Here is a 15,816-nt window from a genome sequence, read left to right as displayed (position 1 = left end):
TCTCCAGGGGGGCGAGGCGAGCCACAGAAAGGAGCAGACAACAGTGTAAATCAGTAAGGCGACGCGCTTGGAGAGTCGGGTGTGAGCCGTTTGTCGGGTGCGTGCAGACAATCGCGTCAATCTACGAGGACGCGAGCAGACCCGAGCGAGTCAAACTGTGAGAGGAAACCGTCGACGACGTGTGAACAGGAAGACCGTCTTCTTCCTCTTCGAGCGAGCCGACAGAAGTCGAAGCCTATGAGCGATCATTGTCGACTGAGAAAAAGGACCCGCGGGCATACGTGATATCTTCGTCGTGGGAGATGACGGATGGGAGACGACGAAAAAGGAGTGAAGCTGAGACATTCAACGTCGGGAATGGCCGTCCGGCGAAACCCTAGCAGAGCCCACTGCCGACTTCATTCCTATTATAATATATATATTTGAGCCCATTACCTGTGGGATAGTCCTCTCCCACAGGTGTCATGTTTGAGCTCTCAAGTTGCCTCTACACCGGATACTTCCTGAAGAAGTGAAACTACGATGCACTCCTGATTATCAGTCTGAACACTATCATTTGTAAGTAATATTCCATCAATATTGTTTTCTATAGGGTTTGAAGGTGTCAACATCACATCACTCGCAATAACAGTAACAACAGTGTCATAGGGGGGTCCTCAGGGGCAACAGACATTTCCTATCTGGTAGCATCATCCCCAGACGTAACTAAAATGTCCAGAGCAATAGGGTTAGACTTATCCTTATTCACTTGAACCTTAGATTTCAAATTTGGATGAAACTTATGACATTTATCAAGGACATGACCAAACATCTTACAGTGGGCACAATATGAGGGTCTGTGCTCCATGACGATTTGTTACCAATAACCATTATGGGTTGTGTCAAGCTAGACTTCAGCAACATCAGGTAAAGTAATATCCCTTTCCACAAGTATTTTGGCCACTGAGGGTCTGCTTAGGTTGAAAGTAGGCAGATCTAGCTTCAAAGGGTCCCCAAGGATGACCCCAATAGAATAGAGAACCTGATGGTGAAAAAAATGTAGCTTGAGACCACTGTATCTTGAGACCAAGTAAACTAAACCATACCGGTACAGTGGGAGTTTCATGATTTAGGTTGAAATCAGGAGAACCTTGAGTAACTTCATTGATTTGCCTGCGATATTAAGATATTTCTTGGAGAAAATTCTAGTACAATCTTCAGCCACTGTTAGTTGAATCAACACACGTCTCTCATCCACGAGTCTCACTTTCCAGTTGCCTACTAGTTTAAGATCATCAACACTTTTTCTGATAACATCCATAGGAGAGTGTCCCCACTGAAATTTTCCAATAAAGCAAAGTTGAATTTTTCCATCAAGGTAGAAATTTCTAATTCAGAGAAAAAGAATGCTACTTTTCCACCTTTCCTACTTCCATTCTTAACAAAAAGGCAATCATTTGTACGATATCGACATTTTTTATAGCTTGAGGGGAATACCACTGCGAACTCCACCTGAGGGTTACCCACCACGTGGGCAAAGGAGGCTTTTTCCAGCTCAACCAAAGAAGAAGCGTCATCAGAGCAAGGAGAGCTGTCGACGTTAAGCTACAACGATAGCTGACAAAAAGAGTCGACAGATAGGAGCTGTCGGGCGCAATAGAAGAAAGCAGCATCGAAAACCTAACTGTCGGGCGAGAGACGAAACTGCGACGAGAGGCGGGACACAGTCGCAGCAGAAGATAGCAGTGTCGGGCGAAGCTATCGGGCGCAGTCGCAGCAACTGCGACGAGAGACAGCAGCGTCGAATTCGGGACGCAGAAAGCATGAGAGACGCACTGACGCCGACGCGAGACGACGGAGCGAGAGTCGACAATGTGAGGTCCTCTCCTTCGAGCGGTAGAATCAATTGCGACCGAAATCACCATCGGAAGTCCTAGCAGAGCTCTCAACCGAAATGGCCACACGTGACATATATAGGTTAGGTTTAGCTCGATTATGACCTAATAGTCATAAGCTCAAATAATATAAACAATCTCTCATTAATAGATCTCCTTGATACAACAATAGGCTGCTGTTATCCAATCTCCCCACACTCAGCATTAGTGTTAACCATGCATTGGGATGCAATTTTCATAATTTTTGTTTAAAAATTAGATCAATAATTCAAAATAAAAAAATAAATCGTTTAGAAGAACATGTGAGAAAGGTGGCAAATACCTTAATGGAAGCAAAGGAATTGAAGATATTAATATAGCTTGTTGTGTCTCTGCGGTTATTGTTAAATCTGTCTTGCGATTCAGTAGGAGTATCAGCAGAAGAATATTGATCAGGAGTGGAACCGTGGAAGAAATCAAGAAGATTTCCACTCTGTGTGTTTGTTTGTTCTGTTGTATTAGAAAACTCTGGTAGAGATATCGAATGCGATAGTATTGGATCACCTGTGAGAAGGTCTACTGCATGGTTGGCAATATTTGGTAGAGATAATTTTGATAAGCCTCCATTTGCCAAAGATATAGCAGTATTATTTTTTGGCAGTGAATTATAAAATGGATTTGAAAAGGATTCGTGTTGACTAGTTACGAAAGAGTCGTGTTCTTTTGGTCCTGAAAACTTGATAAATTTAGCACCAAGTCCACTCTTACTAAATATGTCCCTCCATGGAAGAGAAACACCAAGGACTTCAATCTGCAAAATGATTGATGCTTAAGGGAAAAATCATTTAATCAAAGAAATAGATGTCCTGCGGGAATAAACAATTTATTTGATGTACGAAAAACTTGCTGTAAAAATACATAGAAGAAAGCTACCATATAAAAGGAAAAAAGAGGAGAAAAAAACAAAGGCAAAAACAAATAGACAGCTTTTTTTTATGGAAAAAGGCCAAAGGTTATAAACCAAACTGAAGGGATATTTTGACAGCATACAATGTTAAAATCACAGAAAATCTTTAATAGATGATTATTTTCTTAATGAGAATAATATGGAGGTTAATATAATTAAAAAAGGAAAACATGTGAATAAGTATTGCAACAAAAATTAGTGCTGCAAGTCATTTTATTTGAATTTTTTTTAGGCATAGTAAAAGCTTTACAATTTCTAAAACAATAACACTAAAGTTCCTGGAACTATGAAGGAAGAAATAGAGACATCCTCATTCTCGAAAATGATAACAAAATTTCTAAATTGAATTCTGGTATCATCATCCACAAGGTGAAGGCATGCTTTCAACATGAAATTCCAATGGATGCAATAAGTTTGATAGGTGTCAAATTCTTGTATTCGTACGGTATAATTAAGGCTCTTTCTATCGTTTAATAGGCTCATAAACAAAGAAAGAAATTAGTTTTTGATATAACTTCATCCTAAATTTGGGGCTACTCTTTCCAATTTTATAAATAGTGGTATTTCTCATTTTTTGGATGTGTGCTTTAAAGAATTACTTTACAGGCAACATTCTACAAGAGAAACAAACTTTCAGGTATAAAAAATGTAGGCTCTGAGTACCCTCTCTATGCACGAGAAGCCTAAGAAAATGGAAAAGGCATAAATCTCAGGTGAAACTACTGCTCACAATAAAGACCCAAAAGAAAGGCAAAGAGACAGATATGTAACGACTACAATGCTTCAATTGCAAAGGCTACATACATATTATTGTCAAATTAGAAAAGAAATTGAAATTTTGTAAGAATCCTAAACGCATCACTAAATAATATTGTATTAATCCTGAAATATTAAACAAATGGTCGTTAATTTGAATGTTGTTTTGGCAGTAGTGATTGAATCCACTATTACCCCTCAAATGATTCAATAGATGATAATTAATGCCCTCTCACCTATAAATCTGCAAGGTACAAATATTCTGTTCTTCATCACGGCTTGTGGATTCTAGTGTATCTGGACATATAATAAATTTCTTGCAACTTCTCCAGAATACTCAACCATATGATAGTTTATCCTCTATTCAAATTGCCAGATCAATTAAATATACATGCTATTAGAAAGCATTTAAGATGTCATTTATATCCTAAGTTAATTACCAATCATATTTTAGTAAGAAAATATATTAATAATAATTATGAATTTGATTTTCCCATGATGGTTGTATTATGCATGATTAAGTGGCGTGCAAGATACTCATGAGTGAGCCTCCTACACCCTTCTAATCCTAAGATTGTCTCGTTGCTTTGTACTATCATAAAAAAAACTGACCTAGGGTACAAGCATTTAATTAACTTCTCATTTAATAAACTCTGATTTGTTGGGTAATTAAGATCAATTTCTTCCTCATTTATATTTTTAATGTATTTTTCATCACACAATATGCATGTTAAGAGCCATTTTAACTAGAATTATGGTTATGTGCGGTATTACTTTTATATCTATGTAAATTATAATGTCTTTCGACATTCATATTACAATAAAAAAAAGTATACTCGGGTTTATTTTCCTCACTATAAATTTGAAGAATTGACTGTTTTCAAGAATTTGTAGCCTATGTTGAAACTTAATTTTCCTCTTGCATCAAAGTGTTGAAATATGATTTTTGTTATGAATCTCAAAAATTAAAATGGTAAAATAAAAAACTAGGACATTCTGTATTAGGAAGGCGTAGCATTAACACTTATTTAGAAATTAAATACTTCATGAGGATCAAGATCCATAGTGTTCTCATTCTCAATTTCAACATCTTCAAAAGAGTTATCATATATATGAAGTTTATCATCCTTTAATTTAGTCTTATTGGTATCTTCAAAATCTTTTTCAATTGTTATGTATATATTTTTTTGCTCAATGTATTTTGCTTTAAAAAAACAACAAAACTCCCCAATCAGCATGCAAATTTTCTCTCCTCTTTACTTCGACTCCCCCAATAAGACAAAAGTGTAAGCTTTCGCAAGAGCACGATTCACTCAGCCACGAATCTCATTCGACCAACCTTACACACACACACACACTTTTTAAATATATTTGTGAAAATCTGCCTTAGTAAGTAATTTATTTTCTTCTCTCAGAATATGTTCCAATAATAGCATTTCATTTATTTGTATTTTTATTTTATATTTTTTTCCCAATTTAACGGGATTCCTATGTTATTTTTTATTGTCTTCATATATATATGTGTGTGTGTGTGTGTGTGTGTGTATGGTGTAATGTTTGGAATAAGATAATAGAATTATTTTTCTAACTTCTTCATGGTATCAGAGAATCATCTTTGTCGATGGAAACATTCGTCTGCATCGTCTGTGTGGCCTGAATCACGCATTTGTATGTCTGTTTGGCTCATTTGAATCGCTCATTCATTTATTTGTGTCGTTCGAATCGTGTGTCTGGAAAATTTGCTAGCTTCGTATGCTACTTGCGTGGGATTAGGGCATTGTATCTTCGTCCACTTTTTCTACATCGATTACGTGCGTCTGGACCACTCGTTGACCCTATCTGCTTCCTGCAATGGGATTAGGACGCCCCACGCATCGTATCTCCTGTTACATTTTGTTGTGATCTGCTTAGCCTTCATCCCGAGTGTCGTGTGCTTCGTTCTGCAATGTTGTCTTCGCTAGCATCATTTGCTTAGCTCGACGTCGTTGGATTTTGGAATAAAAAATTTACCTACCCAAACTCTTCTTCAGTTGTTGGAACCCCTCCAACAGCTGCCAAGCAGCCAGAATCCTCCCTGCAACCGCTGGAATCCCTTCAGTCGGCCTGCAAGCCCTCCGCAAGTTGCCTTTCAGCCTTTGACCGTGAAATTATGCAAGACTCAGAGCTCCTCTATTCTTGCAATAAGAAGCAACCTTATCCAGCCCTAAAACATGCATAGGGTTTATCACCAAGTACGAAAAGAGGACGTCGGGTTCTACTCTAAAGGTTAATTCTTAATTAGAGACAAGAAATTCTGTCCAAACAACCCCTGAACTCTCTACCTTTATCACAGAACATAAACTCAATGCCATAAATTCCTTCAATGTCTCAATCAGTGTTTATGTACATTTGTGAAAAAAGAAAAGATGAACATTTTATTAGAGCGCAAGATATTCTTGAGCTCATGGATCCTGACCATTGCTCATGGAAGATCCAATATCATATGATGTCTTGATTGATCAAATTTATGATCACAAAAGTTGAAAATTTTTTGTTGCTTTACAGAACAACACAGAACATTTAAGACGCAGCTAGTGAGATCTATTCTAGTACCAAAAATACTGCAGAATTGTTGACATTGAGACAAAACTGCATGAGCTCTGACAAGAAAAGTTGAGTGTCACTCAATACCACAACAAAATATCAAGATATTGGGCATAGAAATATATGTATGATACACATGTATGGAAGTGTCCACAAGGTGCTATGATATATTAAGAAAATAGTGGAGAAGAAGAGAATAATCAAGTTCTTATTGGGTGAACTTAGATGAGGTCAGAAGGAGAATCATAGGGATGAAGCCTCTCCCTACCACTAGGGAAGCCTTTGATGAAGTTAGAAGAGAAGAAAGAAGGAAGAAGTTTTGATAGGAAGTGTGGGTTCATCTAGCACTAAAAGCTCAACTTTGAACACATACACTCCTCCCATGATTCAAAAAAAAAGAAGAATTGTTCGTAGTGTGAAAACTGTTAGAAACTTGGTCACACTAAGGATAAGTGTTGGAAACTACTTGAAAAGCCTGTAGAATAAAACCAAGGACAAGAGAGGAAAGACCAAGACAACAAGGCCTATGCTGGTGCCTCTTCAAAAGAGTTGGTTGACTCTAGTACCTTCACCAAGGAGCACATGGAGATGTAACTAACACTACTAAGAAACCTACTAGCTTGATGACACACCAAGGTATCATATTGTCCTCTTATCTTCCTAACACTGGAAGATCTCAACCTTGGACAATAGATTCAAGTATCACATAATTGGAGAAATTCATGCTCTCATAAACTATCGAGAGATCACAACCACCAAATTTATTAGACATACAAATGGATCTCACGTTAGGATTGTTGGGAAATGAGAAGTGAAAGTCTCTAAAAATATTGATCTTTATTTTGTGTCAGATCTTCCCCAACTATATTGCAACTTAACTTTCAATTAACAAGCTTACTCGTGACTTGAATTATGTTACTACTCCAACTCTTATGAATTTCATGTGGTGAATTCGAGGAATGTGATTGACAGTGTTGAATTGCATCAAGGTCTACACTTGCTCAAGAAGAGCTATTCTCTTAACACACAAGTATCTTCCCCATCATCCTCTTCTCATGTTCCTGAATCCATTGTGGCTGAGCATGTTGAAATTCAAGTTCTATTATGACATTTTTGTCTGGTCATTCCAATTTTCATTATGTTATAAAGTTGTACCCCCATGCATTTATTAATAAAAAACAGAGTTTTATCAGTATGAAACAAGTAATTTTTTTTTAGCTAAGCATACTCGTCGTGTATATCTTCTGTCTCGATACAAACCCTCACATCCTTTCTTTATCATCCACAGTACTATTTGGGGACTATCAAAATTAAGAACTATAATAACGTCAGATGGTTTGTCTCCTTCATTGATGATCACACTAGAATCAATTGAATAATTTTCATGACATGATTTACACTCAGTTCAAATGCAAAATTCAGATTTTCAAAACTGATAATGCAAAGAAATACTCAATTCGATCCTTAGACCCTACATTAGAAAGAATGATATCATCCATATGAGTTCCTACGTTGAGACTCCATAATAACAGGGAATCGTTGAGAGGAAGAATTTACATCTCCTCAAGGTATTTAAGTCTATAATGCTTTCTCACAATATCTCAAAGGTTTTCTGTGGAGATGCAGCGTTCTCAACCACCCACCTATTTAACAGAATGCCAGGCAGGGTCCTTAGATTCAAAGACCCTTCCCATTTTTTCATGAAAATATTTCATATTAGTCTTCTCTTCCAATCTTCCTGTAAAAAAAATTTGGTTGCCTCTTGTTCGCATTCACCAACCAAACTGCACAAAACTTAACTCAAAATTCATTAAATGTATATTCCTAGGTTATGCTTTTAACAAAAAAGATACAAATGTTATTCTCCCACTACTAAAAAATACTATAACTCCACGGATGCTACATTTTTTTGAAAAACAATCTTAATACCCAAACTTTGAAATTCAAGGGGAGAGTCTGAGTGCATATTAGATTTGAGACACTACTCTAGATACCCACACTGAAATAGAATCAACACAACCTATTATACTTCTCTCTAACCATCCTGTCTCCCAATTTCCACTACTGAAAGATATCCAACCTGAGATTGACAACCACGAAATGCACAACGATATGTGTGCACATTAGGTTAAAAAAATCCACCGAGCAATATAAAGACTATACAACCACAGGACTGTTCACAATCAAACCTGAATTTACACATCTCTAAAATTTCAAGGCAGGGGGAGGTGGAATTCAGTGGAGAAGATAAGGAAGATTGCACAAATTATCCTATCTAGAAGAATGTTGCCTACGAGAATTTATCATCACCATATAAAACTTTGTATCTAATATTGATAGTGTATAGTAACCAAAGTATATTCATGAAGCGCTTCAAAGTCCATAATGAAAAAATGCAGTTTAAGAGGGGATGCAAGCGCTTGATTTAAATGACACATGGAACTTTACAAAGCGTGCTCCAGTTAAAAGATCCGTCGGGTGCAAATGGATGTTCAATGTCAAGTAAAAAACAAATGGTAATATTGAGAGATTCAAGACAAGATTGGAGGCAAAATGTTTTACTCAATCTTATGGAATAAACTATCAAAAAACATTTGCACCAGTAGACAAACTAAACATTGTTGGAGTTCTTCTGTCCTTAGCAGTGAAGAAAGAGTGACAACTGCATCGGCTTGATATCAAGAATGTTTTCTTGAATGAAGACCTTGAGGAAGAAGTGTATATAGAGATCCCACCAGGGCTGAAAAATGGCTCAAATAAACATTTAGTTTGTAAACTAAGAATATTATTTTATGGCCTCAAACAATCTACATGGTCTTGACTTGACAAATTTGTCAAAACTATAAAATCTAATGGCATATCTAATGTCAAGCTGATCATACACTATTTATAAAGCATACACTATCCTTAATCTTGTCAGTCTATACTCATTGTTTATGCAGATATAATCTTGACAGGTAACGATAAAAAAAGATTGACAAAATTAAGGAGAATCATGTCATTAAATTTGAAATGAAGGATCTTTGAGCTTTGAGATACTTTCTAAGCATGGAAGTGGCCAGATCCAAGAAAAGAATTGTAATACTCTAAAGAGAGTACATACTAGATCTATTAAAAGAGAGATGAATGACGAGGTATAAACCTGTTGAGACTCCTATGTATTTCAACAAAATATTACATTCAAAGGGAGAAAAGAAAGTAGATATTAAAGACTGGTGGGAAAACTTACGTACCTCTCACACAAAAAACCTGATATCACTTATTCTATCAGCATTGTGAATAAACATATGAATAGTCTAAATGAATATCATTTAGAAAGGGTTTACAGAAGATTGATATTTCTTAAGAAGATCCCTGACAGTGGATTATTGTTTAAATAATCAGATGAATGGGAGGTAAAATTTTACATTGATGCTAGATGAGCAGAAGAACTCACGGACAAAAGATCCACATCTGAGTATTGTTTTTGTGTATGGGAAAATCTTATCATATGGAGGAGCAATAAGAAAGCAGTAGCCTCTAGTAGTGCAAAATATGAGTATCAGGCATTTGCTTTGGGAATTTGTGAAGGAATGTGGATTTTACTAAATGAGTTGGGATGCTCAACGATCAACTCCATAAAAATTTTCTAAGACAGCCAAGCTGTCATTAGTATTGCAAAGAGCCCGTGCATAATGACAAAATCAAACACATTGAAATTGATAGACATTTTCTTTGAAAAAGTCAATGGTGACATTATACACTTATTCTACATTCTAACTAAAATTCAAGTCATTGATGTCTCCACTAAATCCTTACCTCCAAGCAACTTCACTTAGTTGAATACCAAGCTGGATCTTTATAACATCTATGACCGAGTATGAGGGGGAGTTAGGAATTCTGTCTTTGTAGGAAATATGTTTTAAGAAGGAATTTATTTTCTTATCTCAGAATATACTCCAATAACGACGTTTCCTTATTTGTATTTTCTATTATATATATATATATATATATATATATAAAACACAAGCAAGATGTCGTCTCCCTGGGTTTCGCTCTGCTAGGGTTTCGTCGATGGCGAAACCCTAGCATTGATTCGCACTTCAATCCACCCTCTCTCGTGCTCGACGACGGCTACGAAAAACTTTGCGTTAATCCATCGCGATCGTCCTCTCTTTCGCGCCCAAGGAGGAAGGGCCTCAGCCTCTTCTGCGGGAGTGCATCCGTGCTGGCGTTGTCGGGATCGCTGCAGCATGTCGTCGGGATCGCCTTGCAGAGACGTCTCTAGTTTACGCGGCGTCCGCAGATAAGCGTCCTCTGTGCGATTCGCGCAGTCGTCTGTGTTTCCTCTCTTCTGCGCAGCATCGCCTCTTCTGTCCGACTTGCAACTCTTCTCCCCTTGCTGTGACTTGCTGTGATGGAGCTTCCTCCTTCGGTTGAGCCCGATAAAACCTCTTTTGCCCACGTTGTGGGTAATCTTCAGGGGGAGACGACGGTTGTCTTCCCTTCAATTTATAAGGAGAATCATGATGATACAGGTGACTGCCCCTTTATTAAGAATGCAAGCAAAAAGAGTGAGAATGCATCACTATTTTTCTCTGAGTTAGAAATTTCAACCCTGACAGACAAATTTAAATTTGCTCTCATTGGAAAATTTCAGTGGGAACACCCAGCTATGGAAGTTATCAGGAAAAGTTTTGATGACCTCAAATTAGCAGAAAAGTGAAAAGTGGGCTCATGGATGTGAGACATGTTTTGATTCAGTTAACCGTGTCTGAAGACCACTCGTATTTTCTCCAAAAAATATCTTAACATCACTGGTAAACAATTGAAACTACTCAAGTGGTCTCCTGATTTTCTCCTGATTTTGACTGGTCTCCTGATTTTGACCTCAATCATGAACCTCCTACTGTACCGGTATGGTTTAGTCTACCTGGTCTCAAGCTGCACTTTTTTCATCATCAGGTTCTCTACTCTATTGGTGTCATTCTTGGGAACCCTATGAAGCTAGATTTACCCACTTTCAACATTACCAGACATTTTGTGGCCAGAATACTTGTGGAAAGAGATATTACTTTGTATGATGTTACTGAAGTCTGGTTGGGCACAACACATAATGAATATTGGCAATAAATCGTCATGGAGCATAGAACTTCTTATTGTTCTCATTGTAAGATGTTTGGGAATACTCTTGATAAATGTCATAAGCTTCACCCTAATTAAAAATCTAAAATTCAAGTGAATAAGGATGGTTCTAAGGATATATCTATCCCACCTGGAGAGAAAGCTACCACATGACAGATTTTGATGTCTGATTCTATTGCTCCAGCCGTTACTATTACTGCGAGTAACTGCGAGTGATGTGATGTTGGCACCTTCAAACCCCATATAAAATAATACTGATGGACTATTACCTACAAATGATAGTGTTCAAAATGATAATCAGGAGAGCATCGTAGCTCCACTTCTCCAGGAAGTATCCGATGTAGAGACAACTCATACTTCACATATACTAGAACCTATTGTGGGTACTACGGTTGGTATTCCTTATGCTTCAGCTCTACTCTATCAGACTGATTCTTCGGATGAGGAATGACAGGTCTATTCTAGGAGGAAGAAGAAGAAGAATGAAGACCAACTCCAACTCGGGCACATATTGGATGATTGGATGATACATTGGTTAGACATTGGTTAGTACTGACAATGACAATCATCTTACCAACTTATTAGTTTGCTCCTTCCCTAAAACTAGAGGCAGAGGAAAGACCAAATTTGGTCGCTCTCTAACCACCTGATACTATGTATTTCAGCACTGTTAGGCTTTTTATTTTAGTATCCGATGTATTTTCTATTTTTTATAGTTTTGAAACATTTTGTGGTTTTTTGTGTGGACAAGGTGTCATACTTGGGCCCTCCCATAAATTGTATCTGTATTTTTTTTATATTTAATATATTAGCATTTATGGGCTTTCAAATATATATACAAGAAAATACAAAAAAATACAAGAGACCTAAAAGAGACCTAAAAAAAAAAAAATGCAAAAAAAAAACGTAGTATCAGGTAGCTAGAAAGCGGCCCAATTTTCATTTGTCTCTACCTCTAGTTCTAGGAAAGGAGCCAGAGAATAAATTGGTAAGATGAGTGTCATTGCCAGTAGTGATTAAAGTATAATCCAATAAGTTTCCAAGCTTGAGTCGGCCTCCAGCCTTCTTCCTCCTAGAATAGATCTGTCATTCTTCATCCGAAGATTGAATCGCCTAATCAGTGGATTGGCCTAAAGTGTGTCGGACATGTGTAGAATGTGGAACATTAGAAGTAACCGCTTGTTGTACCCCTTGTTGTGCCAGCTGATCTTTGATTGAATCAAAGAAGCACTCTCGTGTATCTTGACATGCAAGTGAGTCTTCTTCAATAACAGTGGTGGTATAAACACTTTTGGATTTGTACCTGTAGAATGATTTTCTTCATCAAGAACTGCGATGTTGGGTAAAGGATCGGTTTGCACCTTCTCAGCAGAGATAATAGGTGGCTGATCTTTAGCGATATCCAAAACATATCATGTGGTAGCTTTCTCTCTAGATGAAACAGATATGTCCAGAGTAGTAGGATTAGATCCATCCTTATTCCATCCTTATTCACTTAATCCTTATTCACTTAATCTTTAGATTTCAAATTATGATTAAACTTATGACATTTATCAAGTGGCAATGAGAACAGTAAGGCGGTCTGCGGTCTATTCTCCATGCGGTCTATTCTCCATGATGATTTGTTGTCAATATTCATTATGAGTTGTGCCCAACCAGACTTCAGTAACATCAGGTAAAGTAATATCTCTTTCCACAAGTATTCTGGCTACAGAAGCTCTGGTTAGGTTGAAAGTCGGTAGATGTAGCTTCATAGGGTCCCTTAGTATGACCCCAATAGAGTAAAGAACCTGATGATGAAAAAAGTGCAACTTGAGACCCGGTAGACTGAACCATATCAGTACAGTAGGAGGTTCATGATTAGAGTCAAAATTGGACAAAATTAGGAGACTGCTTGAGTAACTTCATTGATTTGCCTGCAATGTTAAGATATTTTTTGGAAAAAATCCGAGTGTAGTCTTCAACTACGGTTAATTGAATCAATACATGTCTCTCATCCATGAGTCTCACTTTCCACTTTCCTGCTAATTTGAGATTATCAAAATTTTTCCTGATAGCTTCCCTTAGATGGGTGCCCCCACTGAAATTTTCCAATAAGAGCAAACTTAAATTTGTCAGTCAGGGTTGAAATTCTAACTCCGAGAAAAATAGTGTTGTTTTCTCACTTTTCCTACTTGCATTCTTAATAAATGGGCAGTCACATGTACCATCACGATATTCCTTATAACTTGAGGGGAAGACAACCGTTGTTTCCACCTGAGGATTACCCACCACGTGGGCAAAGGAGGCTTTGTCAGGTTCAACTGAAGAAGAAGGAAGCTCCATCACAGCTTAGAAGGCCTGCCAAGTCGGTCAGAGGGCAGATCAGGAACCGAAGAGACCAAAACTCGGTGCAATAGAGCTGTTGAGCTGAGTCGAGTAGGAAGACGAAAGGAGGAAACGAGGCGACCACTTCCCATCCGTCTTCCATGAGCTGTAGTCGAACAGAACGACGAACTCTGTCAGAGAGACGACGAGAGGCCGCAGCCGGCTTCGAACAGAGACGACGACAAGCGAGAGAGACGACGACGCCGGAGAGGACGACGACGACGCCGGAGAAAAGATCTTGCGCACTAAGGGTTGTTAGGGTTCAACATGGGTCGAGACCCTAGTAGAGCCGAGCGTGGGAGACGACAATATATACACAATTTTTTTTTGAAAGCCCAAAAGGCTAATATATTAACTAAAAAGTAAGATACTGATACAATGTGTTGGAGGGCCCAAAACATGGCTCCCTGCCAACAAAACCAAAAGGGGTTCTAAAACTAGAAATTACTGAAAAGTACATTAGAGACAAAAAGAAAAAAGCCTAAAACTGCTGAAATACAAGGTATCTGGTGGCTAGAGAGCGCCCAATTTGGATTTGCCTCTGCCTCTGGTTCTAGGAAAGGAGCAAGCTAATAAGTTGGTGGATGGTTGCCATTTCCAGTAGTGACCAATGTATCATCCAATATGTTTCCGAGCTGGAGTCGACCTCCATTCTTCTTCTTACTCCTGGAATAGACTTGTCATTCATCCGAAGATTGGCTCACCGGATCTTGGTCTAATGTGTGCTAGAGTTGTGCAGATTGTTGAACATTAGAAGCAACTACATGTTGTACCGACTGATATGTTATTGGATCAAAGGAGCACTCTCGTGTGTCTTGACGTGTTAGTGAGTCTTCTTCAATGTATATGCACAACTATGCACAACTAGATCTGTAGCTGTAGTAAGTTGTTCTTCCTCAGGAACAACAATGTTGGGAAGAGGATCAGGTTGTATCTTCTCGACAGGGATAATAGGTGGTTGTTCTTTTGTGATATTTGGCTTTAGATGAGGATGCAGTCGATAGCAAATAGTAGAGCTGTATCCAAACATATTACAATGAGAGCAATAGAGAGGATGTAGTTTCATTTCAACCTTTTGCCAATACCCGTTATGAATAGTACCAATGTACCAATCTAAACCTCATCCGGAGCTGGTTGAGTGATATCTCTCTCCACTAACACACAACCACAGAGAGTCTAATGACAGCAAGCGTAAAACTATCCATCTTGAGAGACTTACCGTAAGCAGTTGTTAAAGAGTAGAGAATTTTCATATTGAAAAGATGTAATTTTAACCCTGAAAACTTTATCCAAACGGGAATAATAGGGGACTCCGCTTTTGGATCAAAGCCGACTGTCCACTTCAGGATCTTCATAAAACAATTGTCAATCTTGACAGTTTTACGAGAGAAAATGCGAGTGTAATCTGCATCATGAGATAGCTGAATAAGTACATGTCTACCGTCAAGTAGGCCAATGTTCCAACTATCCAATAGTTTCATAGCATCAAACTCCTTCCTAATGATCTTCAGTTTTGGGTGACCATAAAGAAATTTCCCCACTAGAGAAAAACGCCAAGAGGACGCGAGAATACCGGTTTTAGCCTCTGTGAGAATAAGTGCAGGCTTCTCATTTTTTTTTCCAAGCTTTCTGATAAAATTATGATCACTTCCACCTTCAAAAGCCTCGTAAAAAGATTCTGGAACATTGCAAGACTTACCGATAGCAAAACCAAACGCTGAATCTGGAGGAGAGGCACTAGCAGGAGAGGACGAGTCGCCAGCAAGGGCATTTGCATAGGAACGGAACATAGAGGCCATCTCCCTCCCGAGATGTCACGATCAAGAGAGATGGCGGGCCGCGATAAGAACAGGATGCGAGAAGGAAATCTGGCAGGAAGGCGCATCCGTCTGCGACGTGCGAACTAGTCGAGTAGGAAGACGAAAGCGAGCAGCACGTCGTCGTTTAGGATCATCTTCGTCGGTCGTGAACGAAGATGCATCGTCGATTAAGAGACGACGTGCGAACGTCGTCGTCATCGTCTTCGGTAAGCAAACAAAGCGACATTGTCGGGTTGGAAGAGACGATTTGCGAGCTTAGCCGGGGAGAAAAAAGTGAATCTGATAGTTTCAGCGCCGAAAATTGTCATCAGGCGAAACCCTAGCAGAGCCCTCGACCATATATATA

The 15,816-nt window shown here is 38.4% G+C and overlaps 1 protein-coding gene across 1 annotated transcript in view; it reads right to left on the bottom strand.

Annotated features, from left to right (window-relative positions):
* LOC110021709 (probable phosphoinositide phosphatase SAC9) overlaps positions 1-15,816 on the bottom strand; it is a 106,677-nt gene that overhangs the window by 33,832 nt on the left and 57,029 nt on the right. The window contains exon 9 of the mRNA XM_020720306.1: positions 2,197-2,664. Within this exon, the coding sequence (XP_020575965.1) occupies positions 2,197-2,664 (468 nt within the window). The remainder of the gene's footprint in view (positions 1-2,196; positions 2,665-15,816) is intronic.

The sequence above is a fragment of the Phalaenopsis equestris genome, unplaced genomic scaffold, assembly GCF_001263595.1.
Source record: "Phalaenopsis equestris unplaced genomic scaffold, ASM126359v1 Scaffold000140, whole genome shotgun sequence".
NCBI classification, from domain to species: Eukaryota; Viridiplantae; Streptophyta; class Magnoliopsida; order Asparagales; family Orchidaceae; genus Phalaenopsis; species Phalaenopsis equestris.
This window is presented reverse-complemented; position numbering and strand designations above follow the sequence as displayed.